Source organism: Perna viridis, chromosome 15 (assembly GCF_037379345.1).
Source record: "Perna viridis isolate PV_CMFRI_1.1 ecotype Kerala chromosome 15, ASM3737934v1, whole genome shotgun sequence".
NCBI lineage: Eukaryota > Metazoa > Mollusca > Bivalvia > Mytilida > Mytilidae > Perna > Perna viridis.
The window spans coordinates 839,713-859,456 of record NC_142459.1 but is presented as its reverse complement, the minus strand read 5'-3'; the positions used below and the strand labels follow the sequence as shown (position 1 = coordinate 859,456).

General features: G+C 33.7%; 1 protein-coding gene and 1 long non-coding RNA gene across 9 annotated transcripts in view; one reads left to right on the top strand and one right to left on the bottom strand.

Moving 5' to 3' along the window:
• The window catches only part of LOC148596464 (tight junction protein 1-like), a 98,663-nt gene extending 92,900 nt beyond the window's left edge, over positions 1–5,763 (bottom strand). For 6 of the 8 annotated variants that reach the window (XM_088563621.1, XM_088563627.1, XM_088563624.1 and 3 more), the window contains exon 1: positions 5,459–5,763. In XM_088563621.1, coding sequence (XP_088419747.1) covers positions 5,459–5,738 — 280 coding nt within the window. In that variant the 5' untranslated portion in view covers positions 5,739–5,763. The remainder of the gene's footprint in view (positions 1–5,458) is intronic. The other 2 variants (XM_088563629.1, XM_088563628.1) reach the window with 1 other exon arrangement.
• LOC148596465 (uncharacterized) lies at positions 10–1,221 on the top strand. Its single transcript, XR_015919101.1, has 2 exons — positions 10–145; positions 443–1,221. It is a non-coding gene; the product is annotated as an uncharacterized LOC148596465 (long non-coding RNA).
• Positions 5,764–19,744: the final 13,981 nt, after the last annotated feature.

The window sequence follows — 19,744 nt, the reverse complement described above, 5'->3', positions numbered from 1 at the left end:
ATATCAGTTAAATGAGAACTACAAGGCTATCCCTGTAGAAAGGGAAGCAACTCTAATGAGACATGTTGGATAATTTTGATAAGCCAAATCTGGTTGACTAACTTACATTATGTAGTCATTGTACAATATCGGTCTAAATCTAACTGTAAGTGTTAGTTAAATTTGCTAATTCCTTACTTCATGTACATGTTACGATGATGTATGAAGGCCAATATTAAGATAGCAACTGTTTTTTTTTTTCAATTCTATTCTTACCACAAAAGGGGCAACTGGGAGGATTCAATCACTTGTTGACTGCATGATAAGATAAAAATCCTATGTAATCTTAGAATAAAACCTAAACTGTAATGGTAGAATAGTATGATCAACAAAAATCCTACTAAATTTTAACAAAAATATGTTCAGTAGTTTCCTTGTACTTTCCAAATTTCTTTTATTTTAGTCAATAACCCATAAAACACATGCACCAACATGTACATTGGTATAAAGACTGAGCAAGTATAACAAGAATAAGCCAATGAGACAACAACCCTACCTGGATGTCACCCCAAGGTCACCTATTGGACTTCAATGAAGGACAGGTACACATGGTTTGAGAAAAGCAGGGAAAAGTGGGGATGAACCGGGAGAAGTGAATGTGTACGTGCATCATTTACCAATGCTCTTTAAAATTATGTATTCTATGTTCTTACATGCAGACAATATAAACAAGCATTTTCAATTATTCATTTTCTTTTATTGAGATAAATGTTACTTTTTCTTAAAGGTACATATGTAAGTAACTAAATATATCGGACAAAATGAAATCAGCCTGCTGACTGAATTGTTGACTGTATCATATATTCATGAAATTGAATTTCTAATCTACATTTTGTATACCTCTACCCCTTACCAACTTTATTACAGCAAAATTAATTCCCCCCGAATCGCCCCATATAGACCTGGGTACAGCAAAAAAGTTGCCCCTAATGGCTATATAATGTAAACTCAAGTAACATAAAGTAAACCAAAGGTGAAAATGAAACAAAGAAATACAGAGGCTAGAAATTCCTTACTCCTCAATTTCGATATGACTTTCCCAATTTCAAATCAATTTGTCACCATAATTCAAACTGAAGCATTTTTTCTGGCATTATTTTTTATTCATTGTACCTCCCAGAGGTAAAAAAAAATGTTTTATTCCTAAAACTTGAACTTTCTATAAATATATGTTGTTTTGAAGGGTCTTTATTTATTCTAGCCATAAATTGTGATTCCTAGCAATACAGGAATAGGTCTGCAATAAGTGGTGCACAATTGGTTCCCATAGAAATTTGTACTTCATATAAATTGAAGTTAATGTATACCATACATGTAAGTATCATCAGGCAAGCCAAAGTCTCAAATAAATGGTACCAAGAGAAAAGACAGTTGCAGTTACACTAACTTACACGAACGATTTTTAATTAATTGCAAAATAGGTACCCCATATCCCACAAAAAATCACTTACATTGACATATTTTTCAATATCAAAACCCCCATCGTAAAGTGTATCATTGCTTTAGCAAAAAATAGCTAATTTGGAATGTTCTGTATAGTACTATCACAACTGATACTTCTGGGGTTCTTTTGAAAACTTGTGGCAATTTTCATAGTCATACATGTAACTCATACCTTGTAAAAAATGGGATTTTGGAATTTTTCATTAAGTTGTGTAAATTTTACTCTTAAAGTCATTGCTAAAAATTTAGGCAAGTACTAAAATATGAATGGCACAGGACATAGTTTCTGAAAGAATTGACTACAATGTGCATGCAATTTCAGACAATGGTTTCTTTCATCCATGGTGTAAACCAATTATGGGAAGAATTAAAGATAACAGAGAAAATAGTAAAATTATACGATGGTTAACCAAGGGTGAATTGTAATTTAGCTCAGACTCAAAGGGGGCAATATAAATTGTCATTTCTGTGATACCCAACCTCACGTGTCAGGTGCCAGGCTACAATGCTGTGTATTCACATAGAGTGCCAAATTTATTTGAAGATTTTTCAGGACATCAGAACAGAAAGTAGAACAAAATGTTTTTAGATCATACATACAGTGACAGAATCAAACAGTTGATGGGTCTTTTTTTTATAATTATCGCATTCTATATCAGTGCAGGGTTTGAAACAAATGTTGGTTAACCTTGAGTCCAAATAAAAAATCAAAGACTGAAATCGCTAATCGTAAAATATTTTATGCCACTTATTTTGGCTTTCAACATCAATGCAAATTCAGAGCTCTATTAAACTTAACTCCTGATCAACCAGTGATTTTCTCATTTTCTCAAGTTTACCATGAACCCTGGTGTACAGTTGTATATGTACATGTATTACTATGTATGGACTTATTTCAGAATTAAAGCAATCACAAATTTTAGTGAGCTTAAACTAGAAGATTTGATGTTGACTTAAGGAAGACTTTGTAAGAATTATGACTTGTAATACAGGGATCTTCATGGATCAAAATTAACACATGGCTCACTCTCTGGTTGGACATATTTTTATCATGGCATGTGTCCTTTCTCGCAGAAAATAACTTGCCAAATAAGGTTGAATGTGACATATTTAATAGCACAAGCTACAACATAGAAATCAACAATGGTGTTTCTTTTTCTGTCTGTATTGCCTATTTCAATAATAACAAGGTAAAGTTTTCCCTTCTTTAGGCTTGACCATAGGTCCAGAGATCAGGAGAAAATTAAAGAGAATTAAAATCACTGATAGGTGTGGTCATTTTGTTGATACCATTAAACCACATATTGTAACCATGTGCATTTAACAAGTTCTTTATAATTTAACCACAAGAATTTAGACAGTAAAATGTTGTTTTCATCCAAATTGTGTCTTTAAACAATTCTTTAGAACTTTTGGGAGTCGATCCATCACATTTTCATAAAAGGTAGGCAAATTGAACTACTTTTCTCTGTCAGATAATTGCCGAGATTGTTGAAACACTGTGGTATATATTAAGATCGTCTTTCTCCCTCTCCGATCATATAGATCTTTATCAAATTGAATTAAACTCTCAATACTTTCTATATTTTATTAAATGAAAAGTTTTCAAATTTTGTTCATTTAAAAAAAAAAAGGATAGAAATCATCCAGCTTTTTCTAATCTTATCGATTTTGCCAACGATGATAATCGTAAATTTGACAAATCCAAGATGCGTTTACGCACACATTTCACTCCCTGACCCAATAAACCCCCGTAAATTACCACTCAAAACATTTAAATTAGCATTAGAATAAACACATGCGCCAATCATATAGATTTATGACATATATAGGTTATTAATAAACGAGAGTAATTGGGAAATACAGTGCCTATTTGCAATGCATGACGCAAATTTGAATACATGGCGCACACCAAATGAACATGTGGCGCTTGTTTTGAATTCATGGTGCAAGGAAAGTAACACATGGTGCAGCGCCATGCAAAGAGGCCGATGAGAACCCTTCCAATAGAAATTTTAAAAAATATAAAAAGTTCATTCACAATTAAATCTAAAGTTAAAGATGTTCTCTTTGAAACATTGAAAGATTCTTATTATGATAAATATACTAAATAGTAAAAGTAACATAATGATACTTTATATTTTATACATCTGTTAATCCAGGTCAAGAGTTTCACTGCCAAAGTCATGAGACTGTTGTTGTTTACTTCCATTATTTAACCAGTAAGATATTTTTTTTATATCAGGGACCACACTGGAAATAAGCCTCCGGGCTTTCATATCCTTAGTTTAATATCAACCTTGGGCAAAAATTTGATTTTAAACACAACCTGCTTTCAGGACAATTTTTTAGTGATCAGTTCATATTGTAGTAAGCTCTGCTTATATATCTTATGTATTCAGCTTATATAATGTAAATGTATCCCATTGTTACATTTTCCTTAATCCTGATAACAGAACTGTCTTTTTTCTCATCAATTTTGGATCCAAATCTTCAGTTTGAAGCCACAATATGGAAGAAGTCATTGAAGTGGAAAATTCCAAAGAAATAGTGATTTAAACAGGGCATAATCTAGGATTCAGTGAATAGGAGAAGTGACTTCTCCCTTCCAGGAATGATAAGGAGAAGTGAGTCTGCAATGGGGAGAAATCATACTTCATCACTAGAATATTTTATCACATTGATGTGAAGTTGTATCTTAAGAACATGTAATCTCATAAATAATAAACAAATAGGAAATGTTTAATACTGTAATTCCATTTTCTTTACTTGCAAATGAATAAGTACATGTATAAGTAAAGTTCAGATTGTCATTGAGAACTTGTTTCTTATAAAGTCTAAGAATGGTCTGCACTTTCATGTGGTCTCTTCCTGAAAAAGAAAAAAAAATACTCTATGTAAATCATCTCTGTTCTGACCATGATGAGCACACTTGTATTGTAATCGATACAAAACACAATCAACCTACACAGACATGCATACGTGTACATGTACATGAATGTTTACATGTATGTTGTTTAGTGAGATTATTTTCAAATAATTGATAGTTATAATTTAAATTGATAGATGAATGACTGCATCATGATATAGTAGTCAATTATCCAATAAATTTCCCTGATTTTTTTACAAGTGATTGTTTGCTAATTATCTTTATTTTGGCCTTATCAAAATAAAGTGTCACTTCAAACTCCTGAGCACTCATTCACATAACTGTGATCCAAGATGAACCTTCCAATTACCAATTTTCCTTTAAAACCATTGAAATCACTGTAAGAGTCTCTCATTGAATAAATAAATTATCTGTAGCCATCAAATTAAATATTTAATCAAGGAACAGAAAATATACATGTACCTTACCTTGTGTGATTGTTTTTCTTTGATTTTGAATTCAAATATATTCTGCTGGTCATATCCATTATCCAAGTTGCTAGAAGGGGAGAAATATTCCCTGGATTGCTTGGAACTAATAAAAATAAAGTGAACTTCTTCCAAATCAAGTTTTCTCTTCATAAAAATTGCCAACATTTTGGTTGTGTAATACCTGGAAGGGCTAGAGTCTTCTCTCTTTGGTCTAATTTCATAGCGACTTCACTTCTGTTAAAAGAACACGAGCTCGCAACATTTAACTATTTCTAAAAATTCTTGGTGACTTAAATCTCCATTCCGCCACCTAGATTATGCCCAGTTTAAATAAAACTGACAAAACATGTAAGCAAAAAGTTAACAATAAGAGACATGCTAATTTGTCATTGCTATGAACACGTACAATGTACATGCATTTGTGAACATGAAGAGAAATTATAGATGATATGCTAAAAAATAAATCTTGGAGTTAGCATCTTAGCATGGTTTCGTTGACAATATTTTGCTCTTACTCCAAACAGACCAAAGGATATTACATGCTAACGGAGATACCACGTATCCCTGACATGGAGAACAGATAGAGGGCACATGTAGTAAAAGTGACAAAAATAACCTGGATTTTCCAGCAGAAAGCCTGTCAGTAGATGAGGCGCACTTTCTTCAAGGCTAGCACAAAACTCGTGAAATGCTCCAACGCCTTTCTTAGACAAAATGTCTAAAAACAGTTCACATTGTCTTGGGCGATCTTCTGCATCAATAATTTGTAAGTTCTCTGATTGTGTGATAACTTCGTTTCGTATTAAACGGGGTAAAACCCGCTCAACATCTAATTCTCTAACGATAGCTGCCTTGTGTTGACGAAGCAGACGGGCCACTGTGTTTTTGCCCGCCATCTTGTCTTTTTTGATTATAGTTGGTAGATTTTGTAGATTTTAATTCAGTTTGATGGAACGAATTTTCATATGGAACGAAACAAATGTTTAATGTCACATACCCTTATCGGCCTTTATACACTGTACCTGTTTCAAAGTGTTTAGTTTTATATTATGAGTGAATGAGTAATTTCTCGACATTAATAGTGCTCAACCAGTTTTAAGCCTCTTGTAACCGGGCGCGTAAATGTTCCAGTTTTTTTGTTGTTCACTTATTTGTGATATTAGTTCCAGTGGCTAGTTTTCTCTTGAACATTTACGCGGTTGAATATTCATTTCTCTGGTTCCAGGATGAAGATAGAAAAACTTATCATAAATACCAAATATATAGTTTATTGGTGCTTGGTAGAGTGTTATTAAAAGCCCTAATGATCGGAGATGATATTAATTACCTTTATAATTTATAACAGTCCCCAAAAATATTGTCTATTGATAAAAACTTGACCAGCGTCGTCTGCATAAAATTTACCCGAACCACTTTCCCGAGGCCACTTTAGTATTTATAGTCACCCGAAATACGTACCGGCCAGGATATCGGGTAATGTTGTGGCTAAACTTCGGATAAACCGTAATTTACCCGTTATATGATTTCATCACGTGGCCAATACAAGTGAAAGTTACGTACGACTATAAATAGCATTGCAATTAACCAAGGTAATCTCCCAAATATAAATTAAAAAGTAACAGGTTAGGAAAAGTATCCGTTACACTCTAAAAGAGTGTTTTTTTTTTGTGTTTTTTTTTTTGCTCAAGTAATCCTCCGACCCAATTAGGTAGGGAAATGTGGGTGAATTCTAAATCTCGACTCGTACGAATGCTGAACTCTATTAATACAAATTCCCGATTTCCAACTAAATCTTTTTTTATCAATCATAAATAATATATCCTGGTGCATATAATTCTTCCATAAGAATGGCAAACTCATTGAAAAATATAAAAAATTACCCCTACTGTACCCCTACTGAAAATGGTAACAACACATATTAAATAAGACCTAGTATGCGAAAAAGGTAGGTGGAGGTCACTTAGAGATTTTTCGCAAAGTGTTCCAAAGGACCATGGTTCTTGACAAGGGCTTATGCTAGACCTAACACTATATATAATGTCACTGTGGGGAAACTCCTGTGGTAGAATGAGTTTAGACTCAAATTAAAACCAAGTATGTGAAAAGGTAGGTAGGGAAGGGCTGGAGCGTCATTTTGAGATTCTTTCGCAATGTGTTCTTAGTGTATACTAAGGCTTATTCTAGACCTAAAATAAAGACCTTTTCACTAAAGCCGATGTAGGTAAACTCCTGTGGTAGAATGAGTAAAGACTTAAATTAAAACAAAGTAGCGAATGTAGGTGGGGCGGGTGTCAATTTGAGCCTTTTTTGCAGCGTGTTCCTGGAGACTAGGGGTGCTTGACAAGGGTCATATATTATAGTATATATAGATCTTTTCACCAAATATTGTATCAATGAGGGTAAATTCCTGTAGAAGATTGGATAAAGACTGCGTCAATCTCGTATGTGAAAAAATAGGTGTGAGGGTCACTTTTAGACTCTTTTGCAATGGGCTCTTCTCGTCCATAAACTATGATATGTGGGGTATGTATTTCAAGACAGGTAAACAGTAATTAATTCTACACGGCTTAATACAGAAAACTAAGAAAATAATATGAGTAATGCTCAATAAACTGATACCCTCCCCCCATTTGCGCCTTTGATATCAAAATGGTTTAGGACCGAAATCTTAAATAGAATTTGAATATTTAATAAAAGTAATTTATCTCATTGTGTAGGAGGAGTTGCGGATAAGAGATGGGTATCATATGTATGTTCATAAAAGGCAACGATCCTGTTGTTACGTACTGGAAGTCACCGAAAACATTCATGTAAAAATCTTACGTAGGAGATGTACATTGCCAATACTTCATGAATATTCTGTGAAAGTTTCATTAAATTCCATTAAGTGATGTAATGATAATGACTTAGAGAAAGGTACCTCTGCGAAGGAGCGGAGAGAAGGAATTAGGGACCAAAAGAAGGAAAACACTTTCATTTCAAACCTCGACATTAAAGCGCAGAGTGTAAAAATCTATTAGAATTCTGGTTCCTGTTAAAGGAATTTTGTATACTACGTATACCGACATCCGTTAAAATGAACTATTCCGTTCAACGTCTTTTGTATTTAGCTGAAAAATACCCAGAGTTAGGAAATCGGTGTATTTAAAGAAGACCGAATAAGCTTCAAATAAGATACGAGACGCATTGGTTGTTGATTGTCATCACTGATCATTAAAAATGCCTAATTTCCTCACGTATTACCGAATTTAAAAGTGAAATGCCTAATTTTTAGGATTTACATATTAAATTCGATGTTCCGAGTTAAATTCGGACATGTGCCGTTAAAATTATAGTAAAATAATTAAATTAGGGTATCGATTTAAAATCCGGATATTCTCGATAAAATTCGGTGTTTACGATAAAATTAGGATACACAGCGTATTTAAATTCGAACTTGTTCCTAATTAAATTCGACGTTGTTCTTGGTCGAATTCGGTGATGTTCCAGTTAAATTTTCACTATTTATCAAAATTATTTTTTTTCATTTTGATTCTTAAAATTACTTACATTTACTTAAAAAAATATATTGAAGTAAACATTTTGTTGTTATAAAAAAAATTTTATTAATATTTTGTGAATTCAGTATGCCTTCGTTTTATTAAAAAAATATTATACTGTAACAGATCATATTTAATACATGTAATCAATTTCCAATCGGGTAATTGTAGAAAAAAACTTGCCAGCGACAAGATGTGCTACCTCCGAATTCTGTTTACAGTTAACTTGCACTCTAAACTGACTGAAATACATGTACATTGTATATATCCACTAAAGTTATATTTTACCTAATTCCAAAAGAAATTGTCCGTAGAATTAAAAGCTCCAGTAAACACCCATTAACCATGTCGTATACTTGTTTTTGATGCAGTTTTTTATAAGGTCATCAAATAAAAGATTGTAAACTGCGAAATGCGTTTGCAGGTAATGGAAGTTGTTAGCCGACACCGTTCGAAGATAAAAGAAGCCGCACATGCTACCACACCAATCGAGTCACTTGCGCGATAAATGCAAGCTGTTTATTAAACTCTCAATTTTCAAATTAATTCTACTAATTGCGTTTAATTACATCGGCTTTGTTTATTCTAAACACTCAGATGTTTCACGCACTATAAAATACATTCTAAAGTGTTAGAAGAGCGTTCCCTTGGCGAGCATGCAGAGCTAAAACATGGTACATGGAAACCTCTAAAAGAATAGTTGTTGTTATAATATACTGTATACCGAATAGACCAGTCATATGTGAAAGACCTCATTTATTTAAAGCATTGCAAAATCAGAGTGGAGGGTCATATCACATTAAATCGGGGGTCCGATCCAGATTTGTTTCACTCTTCGGTACGTGGACCTACTTAAGCGTGTTTGATACTCTCAGACCCACATAGGGTACATTTGTGTGAGCGTGAGCCAGGAAATTAACACAGCCGCTTGGCTGTTACATGTAGTAGGACATATTTGTCGGAGTTCTTCGGTCAGGTTTCACGAAAGCTTGCTCTGCCAATATCTACTAAACAATATCTCCGTAAGGGGCGTTCATTACAGACCAAAAATATATACATGTCAAGTCTAAAAAAACATGGTATTAACAGCATGTTTTATTTTAAAAGACGATTCTTACCAAATGCCCATCATTTTGCTTTAAATACATTAAATTCTCAATTATAAAGGAGATAAACACACTTGAATAAACATTAACAGTACCTACATGTGTATACATGTAATAACAAAATTATGTAACATATGTGACATGGTTTTAATAGTCTAAGTTTAAAGATTTATTTAAATGAGGAAAAAAATAAATAAATGCCCCCCCCCCCACATCATTATTAACATAGACCCCGCTTATTGGGTATTACATTTTGAATCTTATACAATATTTCAAATATACAGGTACTGCGTGAAAACTGAACGAAATTGTCTGTAAACATGTACTGTATTTACGGACATGTAGATGTAATCGGATTGTGCGCTGTTTATATCATCCATAAAACCATAACGAAGGCCATTCCCGATTATTTTTTGTGTTCATATATCAAGTGTTTTTATAAATATGTTTTTAAACATTGTTTTTTTTTCTGATCTTGTGGTTTTGTATATCCCATCACGCGAAGTAGCGAGGTATTATGCGAATCAGATAACTGCTTTGAAACTATGCATATATATATAGTACTTTGAGTACCATGCAATACAGGGTAAGTTCAATTCAGTTCCATTTTTGACGAGTTGGTGCGTATTCCCGAAGACACCGATACATTTTCATGGAATTGAGATATAGGTACATGTAGGTATGTAAATGATTAGCGGTTGAAGTAGCATCTAGTATTTGTAGTGGAATAAGCAGGAACGCAGCAGCAGGAACGGTTGGTATCGGGCCAATATTTTTTGTTTGAACCGCACGCAGTGTGTATGCTCTTCTCGCCGTACCAATCGAGGTTTGAGTGCTAAGCCACACCGCTATGTATATAGGTATACAATACACCATCATTCAAATGTGTACAGGCAAATAATATTAATATTTGCAATTGAAAAAAAAAATCACCCTTAAATGTCACACTTGACAAGATTGTAACATGTTTAGCTATTTAAGTCCAATTCACATTTTGAAAAGACTGATTACATTGTACACCGATTTTTGACACGCGCAATCTTACACAATATTGGTGACTCTGAAATGCTATAATAGTAGTATCTAAAACGTATCCCCAGGTAACAATATATATGACCATCAAATACTGCTTTTTTACTCCTTTAAATATAATTATTTTTGTTTCGGCAAGGATTTATATGACATTTGGCCTTAATGACCTTTGTCCCCCCTTTTTTAATCTCATGTATATATTATCAGAAGTATGAATAATAGTATGAAGTACTAAAATATTAAATAAGAATAGCATACATGTACAACAAACAAAAAGGCTTGGATAGATTTTTTCGGCAATTGGGGAGGGGGTACACAAGCTTTTTTCCTGCAATCCGGACAGTTAATGTTATAATATTTAGTGGATAGATCTCCTCTAATAATTTGTACCACAGTATTAAACTCATCAAAAAGTAATTAAGGGATTGACTTTGAAAACTGTTATTGAAACCATTCGGGAATTGGGAAAAAATAGGGCATAGTGTGATTTTGATCTTATACTATTCTGTGTCAAATATTCATCACAATCCAAATTTAGATACATGTAAAGCTAGAATAGTTATCAATTTATTTAAGGTTGATATAAACGATTAGTGTCGATATCAGTCTGGCCATGGACAAACATTTCTGGCCACAGCATTAATGTGAATTAAACATATCTGACCCGTTTTAGTAGAAAAAATAGTTTTTTGAAGTGTGTTAAATAACTTAATTCTGATACTGTTTGTTTTATTGTCAACACTCGACAACAGTCAGTCTGGCTCTATTTAGGTCCTCGTCGACCACCTGTATTTGCTAGCATTATCAATGCGCACGAAAACGTATTACAATAAATTAGTTAAATAGTCAAATTTTAGAATGTGACCGTATATGTAGTTACTGTCGCTTTTAATTAAATGATACAGAGAAGTGTAGTTTCGTCGAACTCGTGATTTTTCGAGCAAGAAAAGGCAATCATAAATTTAATGAAATACTTGTTGAATTATCTGAAAGATTAATCTAGGGAACCAAGATTATAGCGTTAATCAACGAATGTAATCCAGGGACAAAAACCAGACATGGAAAACAGACATACACAACAAAGAACATACAATAACTAAAATCATACATACAAAGTAACAAAAGCAAATGAGCAACTCGGACTCCACTAAAAACTGGGAGCATGTACCAGGTGCACCGGTAGGGTAAGCGTCCTCGGCTTTTCTAGAAACACTCGCCGAGTAACTCATAAAAAGTCAAGTCCGGAGTAGACAAACGAGGAAAGGAAAACTATGACTCCTTGAATAAATCTGTTTTCATGGTGCAGTTTGATACAACATAACGATCCACCAGTTGATGATGACGACTATAAAACTTCTGTAGTGATGACTTCAATCTTGTAGCAACATAACCCTGTTCCAGAAGTCTATTTGTTAGAGTTCTAGCGCGATACAAAAAGTCTGCGTAGTTTCGGCAAGCTCTGGCATAACGTATGAGTTGTGATATGAACACTCCATATGCAGGTGTTGAAGGGATGTTGCCACAGATGAAAGGAAAGTTGACAATTTTGAATGAAAAGTCATCACGTTTGTCGTAAAGTTTGGTCAATAGGTTTCCTTTACCATCGATCTCAAAATGCCGGTCAAGATATGAGACTGACTTCACAGTGTGTGTAGTATCCTTTATCTCAAGTTCTTTTGGGTAGATGCGATGTTTCAAATCCCCGAAATTAGGATTGTTTAAAAATAATACGTCATCTATATAGAGGAAACTGAGATTGAAGGATCTAGCTAAACGATATTCTTTCTTACGAATCAGATCAGCTATAAAGTCAGCCTCATAACAGTGAAGGAAAAGGTCAGCAAGTAAATGAGCACAATTTGTTCCCATTGGAATGTCGACCGTTTGTTGAAAAACACGTCCAACACACTGGACAAATATGTTGTCGATTAAAATTTACAGCATTTGTAAACATCTTCCTCTGTATATTTGTAAGATGATTTGGAATTATTTCTTACAAAGTATGAGGAATATCTACCAAGAACTATATATTTGTATCTTGGTGTACCATCTTTTTTGAAAAAAAACCCAAAAAACAACGATGTATAACGTTTTTAAGTCGGGATTTTAACAGAGTATGGGGAATAGAAGTATACAGTGTTGAAAAATCATAGGTTTTAATGCTATTATATTCAGATAATAGTCTCGAACTGATTGTCTCCAAAAGATCTTTCGAATGTTTTAGAATCCAGATTGAATTAATACCACTACGAAATTAACAAGTATTGTAGTAGACTGTGGACCCTCTTTGACAGTTGTGAGTATTAAAAGTTAAACGTTCTGAAAGAGGTTTGGTGGTACATTTTGCAGATCCAGCTATGAAACGTTGTTTGTATGGATTCTTGTGGAGTTTAGAAATCCAGGACATAGACGGTAAATCACAATCATCGTCCTTGGTAGAGAGACCAAAAGAGGATAGCACAGATTTATGGTTTTCCACAATCTCTTTGAGTGTGGTAGCAGTATAGGTCTTATCACTGCTATTATTTTCTACGTCTACCACTGATAGTAAACATTTGATGTAAAACACTTTGCAGACAAAAGCAATATTGTTTTGGGCTTTGTCTGCTGGTACGACAACATACTTGTCATGTATAGTAGACAATGTTTTTGCTGCATCGGGGTCTTTGAAAACCGATGTAACCTTGGCACGCATTGACCTACTTAAAACTTACATTCGCTTCAAAATTAATGACCTCACGGCCTTCAACCACTCTGACAGAGTATCAATGTCTTCTTGTTCTCGTTTTATCCATTTTCTTGCATAGCCCTCGACGGCATCCATAAGAACTTTAAAGTTATAATTCCAATTTATGGAGCGGGGTTCACGGTACTTGGGACCTTTAGAAAGGATATTACGCAGAGATTCGTTGTCGATGATTATTAAATCTCCTGTAACGATGTGACCAGAAGGACCATATTTGAATGGAGAGTTTTTACAAGAACAGTCAGGTGGTTTAGCCTTGAAGTCCTCAATCTCGAGGTTCTGCCATAGCCTTTTTTAATTGAAAATTTTGGATGCAATGGGTGAAGTATAGGAATATGAAATAATTGGTTTGGATTTGTCTTTGAAATATGGGGGAATTCTGTTGGTAACGTTTTTGTGATGGAGGATGTTAGCCAAATTAATTGCATCTATAACTTTGTTGACAAACGGTGGTGGAAGAAATGATCGTTTTTCTTCATCTTGAGTTTTCACACATACTACTTTAAAGAGTCTGTGGAAACCCATATCCAAAATGATGGCAACAAGTCTCTATAATGATGAAGCAGGGTCAGAAACAGGAGTGTCAAGATTTGTTTTGTAAAGGGAGTGTAGTAAAGTGAGAGGTATAGAATAAAGTTTGGTTCTAACGTAATGAAGTCCAAGAGGTTTTTGTATGAAAGAAGGAGACCATTTATGGAGACATCATGTAACTTAGGTGACGTATATTGGCGATGACAATGACTTCTTTCCCGTCTTGGATTTTTGTCAAATAAATTCATCACATTCATGCTACTGTTATATTGGCTTGAAAGGTATCCTATACTTTTGATGAACAATTTATAAAAATATGTGAAGTCAAATGTTAATATACATGTACATGAAAGTATGTTAAAAACAATTACTTGTAACACAAAGCTATTATTTCCGGAAATATTGAAAATGATATCATTGGTAATTCTAGAAACAAGGGTTTTGTATTAAATTACAACATTTTATCATCTGCATATTTGTTGTTGGGTTAAAGAAATGAAAAGTTGTATCTCCTATATTTGAATAATTTAAAAAAAACCAGCTAATTCATGCAACAAAATGCACGCAGATCCGACATACATCGGGCGAAGTGTTCAAAAAAGAAAGAGTAACCAAGGGAACCAAGGGAACCAAGGTTATAACGGCTATCAAAAGAATGTAATCCAGGGACAAAGACCAGACATGGAAAACAGACATACACCACAAAGAACATAAAGTAACTAAAATCATACATACAAAGTAACAAAAGCAAATGAGTAACTCGGACACCACAAAAAACTGGGAGCATGGACCAGGTGCACCGGTAGGGTAAGCGTCCTTAGCTTTTTAGAAGTTGCTACATTGTATAAACGATCAATACGCTTTCTCGCGGTTTTTGTTTAATTTATTTTCCAATCTAGGAGCATATATTGTAACTCACTTTAGTTTTAAACGACCGTAGCAGTATATGACCATTTCGCGTTTTCGAGGGTTTTTTTCCTCGTTTAAATCTAAATGTGTTTGTTTGATTTTTCTTTCTTTTTTTTTTCTTTTTTTTTGTTTTTATATTTTTTTGTTTTGTTTTGTTTTTTGTTTTGTTTTTGTTTTGTTTTTGTTTTTGTTTTTTTGTTTTCTGTTTTTTTTTCTCGTTTTCTCTTTTTTCTTTTCTTTTTTTTTGGAGGGGGTTTCCTAGACTGCACTGAAAACCATATTGGCAAGTACTTAAAAGGGTGAAATTCCTGCCCATAGATGAAGAAATGACGATTTTGAATTTGACTTGAGGGATGTGTGTTTTTACATTTTAAGGTGGTAAACATAGGGTAAGGAGCACAACTCTTACAAATTATTGGAACGTCTGTATTCAGGATAATACACCAATCTCATGTAAGCATCAAAATAACTTAGGTTTATTTCATTATGTTTCAAATGATAGCCTGATATATAGGTGTTTGGCAAATTGAATATGACACAACCATACTGATTTTAAGAGTTATATGTCCTTTTCACTAGGTCTACCTCTATATGGTTTTGTGCATTTTAAAATAAAAAAAAAAGACATTATTGACCTAGATATTGATCCACCCTTTAACATGGTGAGGAATGAAACTAGATGAAATCGGGTCAGTACATTTACTTTTATAATATGTATAACTAGGATCTCTAAAACCTCAAAGTTTGGGGTCTGTGATTAACGAAGGAAACGCACGTCTTAGTCTATATCATGTAATTATAATAAAGGCTGTATTTATATCTATATCTATATCACTCTTAAACGTACAATTCTGAATCAAGAAAACAGGACGCACGCAAGTTTGGAATATGTGTTACTGTGACAAACTATAGTAGAATTACATAGTACATGGGGAATGAATAAAAATGCATACTCATGACAACATCGCTTTAAAACTATCTTGTACATGGAAACAGTTCTGCACTCTCGTAAAATCTTGGCGTTCTTTGGCACTCATGATAATATTTCGGTTATTATAACCCGTTTTTTATTGATTACCCCATAAATAGGTATTAGATACAAGATATTTAAGAAATGTAAGTTATATTTATAGCACAAATAGACTATGAGCCTGCAGGAAGGCGGTGCTATAAATTATTTGAGACATGAATTGACCACACGATTATTGACCAATATAAAATATAGCAGGGGTAGCTCGTGTTATCATTTAAAGGTAAGTCTACCAATTATTAAAACGAATGTTGCATTCACATTGCATATTGCAAGTCTTGTCAAGTTTAGGTTATTTCAACATACTCACCAGATGCAACAGTTGACACAATCTCTGTTTCCTGATTTTACTTGACAGATGTACTTCAGCTCTACAGTTATTTCATGCTATTTTTCTTATTTTGGCCGCTATCAGAAAACAGCTGCGGACACTGAATCCCAAATCAGATTTATCTGTTATTTACAGCACGGTAAATAATAATCACCGCACTTCTGATATAGTTCCGATAGTATGCAAAGGGAGACATTCAAATCTATATTTTGGAAGAAGATGATTCCTGAAATGATAACAGTTCCTAAAACGTTTTTATTTATTTTGACGAAGACTTATTTAGTAGCAGTCTTTGTAAGAATGATGCCAATTCTGTAAAATGTGATACACCTTAAAGAAAGACTATATATTTCCTTTTTGTTATTAAGTTGCTTCAATTGCTTTCAGTTGTTTTTTACGACAAACGTGATGACTTTTCATTTAATATTGTCAACTTTCCTTTCATCTGTGACAACATCCCTTCAGCACCTGCGTATGGAGTGTTCATATCACAACTCATACGTTATGCCAGAGCTTGCCGAAACTACGCAGACTTTTTATCTTGCGCATGAACAAATAGGCTTCTGGAACAGGGTTATGTTGCTACAAGATTGAAGTCATCACTACAGAAGTTTTGTGGTCGTCATCATGAACTCGTGGATCGTTATGTTGTATCAATCTGCACCATGAAAATTGATTTATTCAACGGGTCATAGTTTTCCTTTCCTCGTTTGTCTACTCCGGACTTGACTTTTTATGAGCAACTCGGCGGATGTTTCTAGAAAGGCAGAGGACGCTTACCCTACCGGTGCACCTGGTCCATGCTCCCAGTTTTTAGTGCAGTCCGATATGCTCATTTGCTTTTGTTACTTTGTATGTATGATTTTGGTTACTGTATACTGTATGCTCTTTGTTGTGTATGCCTGTTTTCCATGTTTGGTCTTTGTCCCTGGATTACATTCTTTTCCCTTGGTTCCCTTGATTACTCTTTGACCCGCTGTCAGTCCGTCGGTCCATCATCATTTTTCCGGACTTTTTTTCTAAACGCTTGCAGATATTGACATGAGTTTTGGTATACAAGTTTATCATGATAAGTTACAGGTTAAGTTTACCGCTCTGATGATTTTTACCGAAATTATGGGCCTTGAACTCAGCAAAATTAGCAGAAATAACAGTTTTCTGGACTTTTTTTCTAAATGTTTGCCGATATTGACATGATCCTTAGTGCAGAAATTCAACATGATAAGTTACAGGAGAAATAGTTGGTTCCGCCCCGATGATTTTTACCAAAATAACGGGCCTTGAACATAGCTAAATTTACAGAAATAACCGTTTGTCTGACTTTTTTTAAACGCTTGCAGATTATGACATAATTTTTGGTATATAAGTACACCATGGTAAGTTACAGGTCAAGAGTATGTTTTGTTCCGCTACGATGATATTTACTTTGGATTAACTAAAACTCAAAGAAATCACAGTCTGGAGTTTGAAACTACCATTCTGAGTAACAGAATTTAGTAAGAAGAAAAAGGTCGAAAGCCTAAAAAACACTCTTATTCCTTTTTTATCGGGTCCTTCTACATGTATTTCGCTTACAATCAAATTTACTGGAGTATCCAACATGGGGATGCGTGGGATATATGAGCGCGCTCACTAAGGTTCTTTAATTTCTGTTAACAATAACATTTTAAATAAAATAAAAATATGTAGGCTCCTCTTCCATGAATCACATTTTGCCTGATTCTAATGTGGAGTGTTATTTAATGTTTAACTATTTTTGTCCGTTTTCAACTGAAAGCTTAATCTTGACATAAGCAAAATCAATGACAATTTTAACAGTCCGAGAGTTCTGTTATATAAAGACTTAAACATCCACATGTGTACGTTATGACCCGGTATTACCTTTCAATTAAGCCAATGAGAATGCGTCATTATTGCATATTTTACTGTAGGTTGTTTCGTATATTCTTTATTGATTTGTCTGCCTAAAAAAAACTTTTATTTTTGTCGGTTTTCTGACATAAAATAAAATGAAGTGTAAAGCGGTATTTTATCGAACCGATTGCTCGTATATTTATTTTGTTGTTAGGAATAAGCGTGTTGCTTCATAGAAAAAAAAATTATCAGGTATTGTTTATATGTAAAGTCAAAGTATTGTGAGATCACATTTCCACTTTTTCTTTCTTTTATTATCGGGCGTTAACATTAACATTTAAAAACAAGTATTAGATAGCCGACGCAGTAAAATTTGTTCTTTCTACTTATAATTTTCTACATTTCATTCAGGAAAAAACACATGGCACGCAATGTCAATTTTTGACATAGTTTTTTTCGAACGCCACTAAGTTATCACTATTGGCCAATTGGGAAACAGAATCGTGATCAGGTGACTTGCGTTTCCATGGAAAAGCGTATTTAAGGTCAAATGGTGTAAGCGAAGCTATTCCGTTTTCGTCGAAAAAAAGTGGAATTGGAACTCAAACACGGAAAATAATCTTAATCACATTTTGCACGTGACTAACAATGAGTTGTAGTAGTGGACAGTAGTAAATTGATGTGATTGACTTCACGTGAACAGAAAACATCGTTTTGTATAAACATCCGACCATACTTGAAACATATGTTTTAGTATGGAATTGTTTTATTTACAAATGTATTTGAACAGTTTTGTTGAGTTATGAAGAATCACTCCTCGCTCCCCTTACATTTTTAGAAAGAACCATACGTAAGTACCAGTCTCTATAAGATTCAGACACTTCTATTTTTGGTACTAATGAGAAGGTGATTCAAACCTTCGAACAAATGATGTCACTTTTTTAACTTTTGTTTTGTTTTCAGATCTGTATTTTTTTTTTTAGAAAACTTCACATTTATAAGTGAAGTCAATCAAGTCAAATAATTCAACAATTATAATTCTTCCAAAGTGCAATTTCATACACAGTCTGCATTATTTTTTATCTTAAAGTGTAACAATTAAACAATCACTGTTTATGTGGTATGCAATTATCTATAACATGCATGAATGAACTCCCGTCTGATACTATACTTTTAAATATATTTTTGGAAGACCTCAGAGATATTGCAATGGCATAAATGTATGGGGATTTCTCAATTAATTGGCAATGATGCCAATGAGTAATGAATTCCCTTCTTTCAAGTTTTGTTATATGGAGATTAAGTGTAAAGAACTATTACATTTAAGTAGTAAAATCCTACAATCGGCATTCTAAAATTTCAAAATTTTACATAACTCGTAGCTGAAATCTAATGTTAAGGCGATACATTATTAATTTAGATATATAGTTCTAGGATGAAGAGAGGAAAGGAAAACTCTGGAAATGACGATGTCCCATCTTCATCTAGAGCAGCCAAACAGATCATAAAAATAACTTTGCAAAACAATAATTCTATTTTATTTTCCCCTTCTTTAATCATCCAAAAACCTATTAAATAATATAGTGGTCCGTACCATAGGACTGAAGTTGGAGTACACTTCACTATTCACTATTCACTATTGAAAAGTGAATTGAATTGTAAACTACTTTATAATTTGAAAGTTTAATAAAATATTTGGTCACTTAGAAATGATGGTAAGATAAGTGTATGAAGGATGTGTTTGGTTTATACGGCAGATAAAATGATTCCAGAAGAGAGTTGCCTTTTTTTCTGCTTTCGCTGTTGGCAGGTTACGTACTTTTA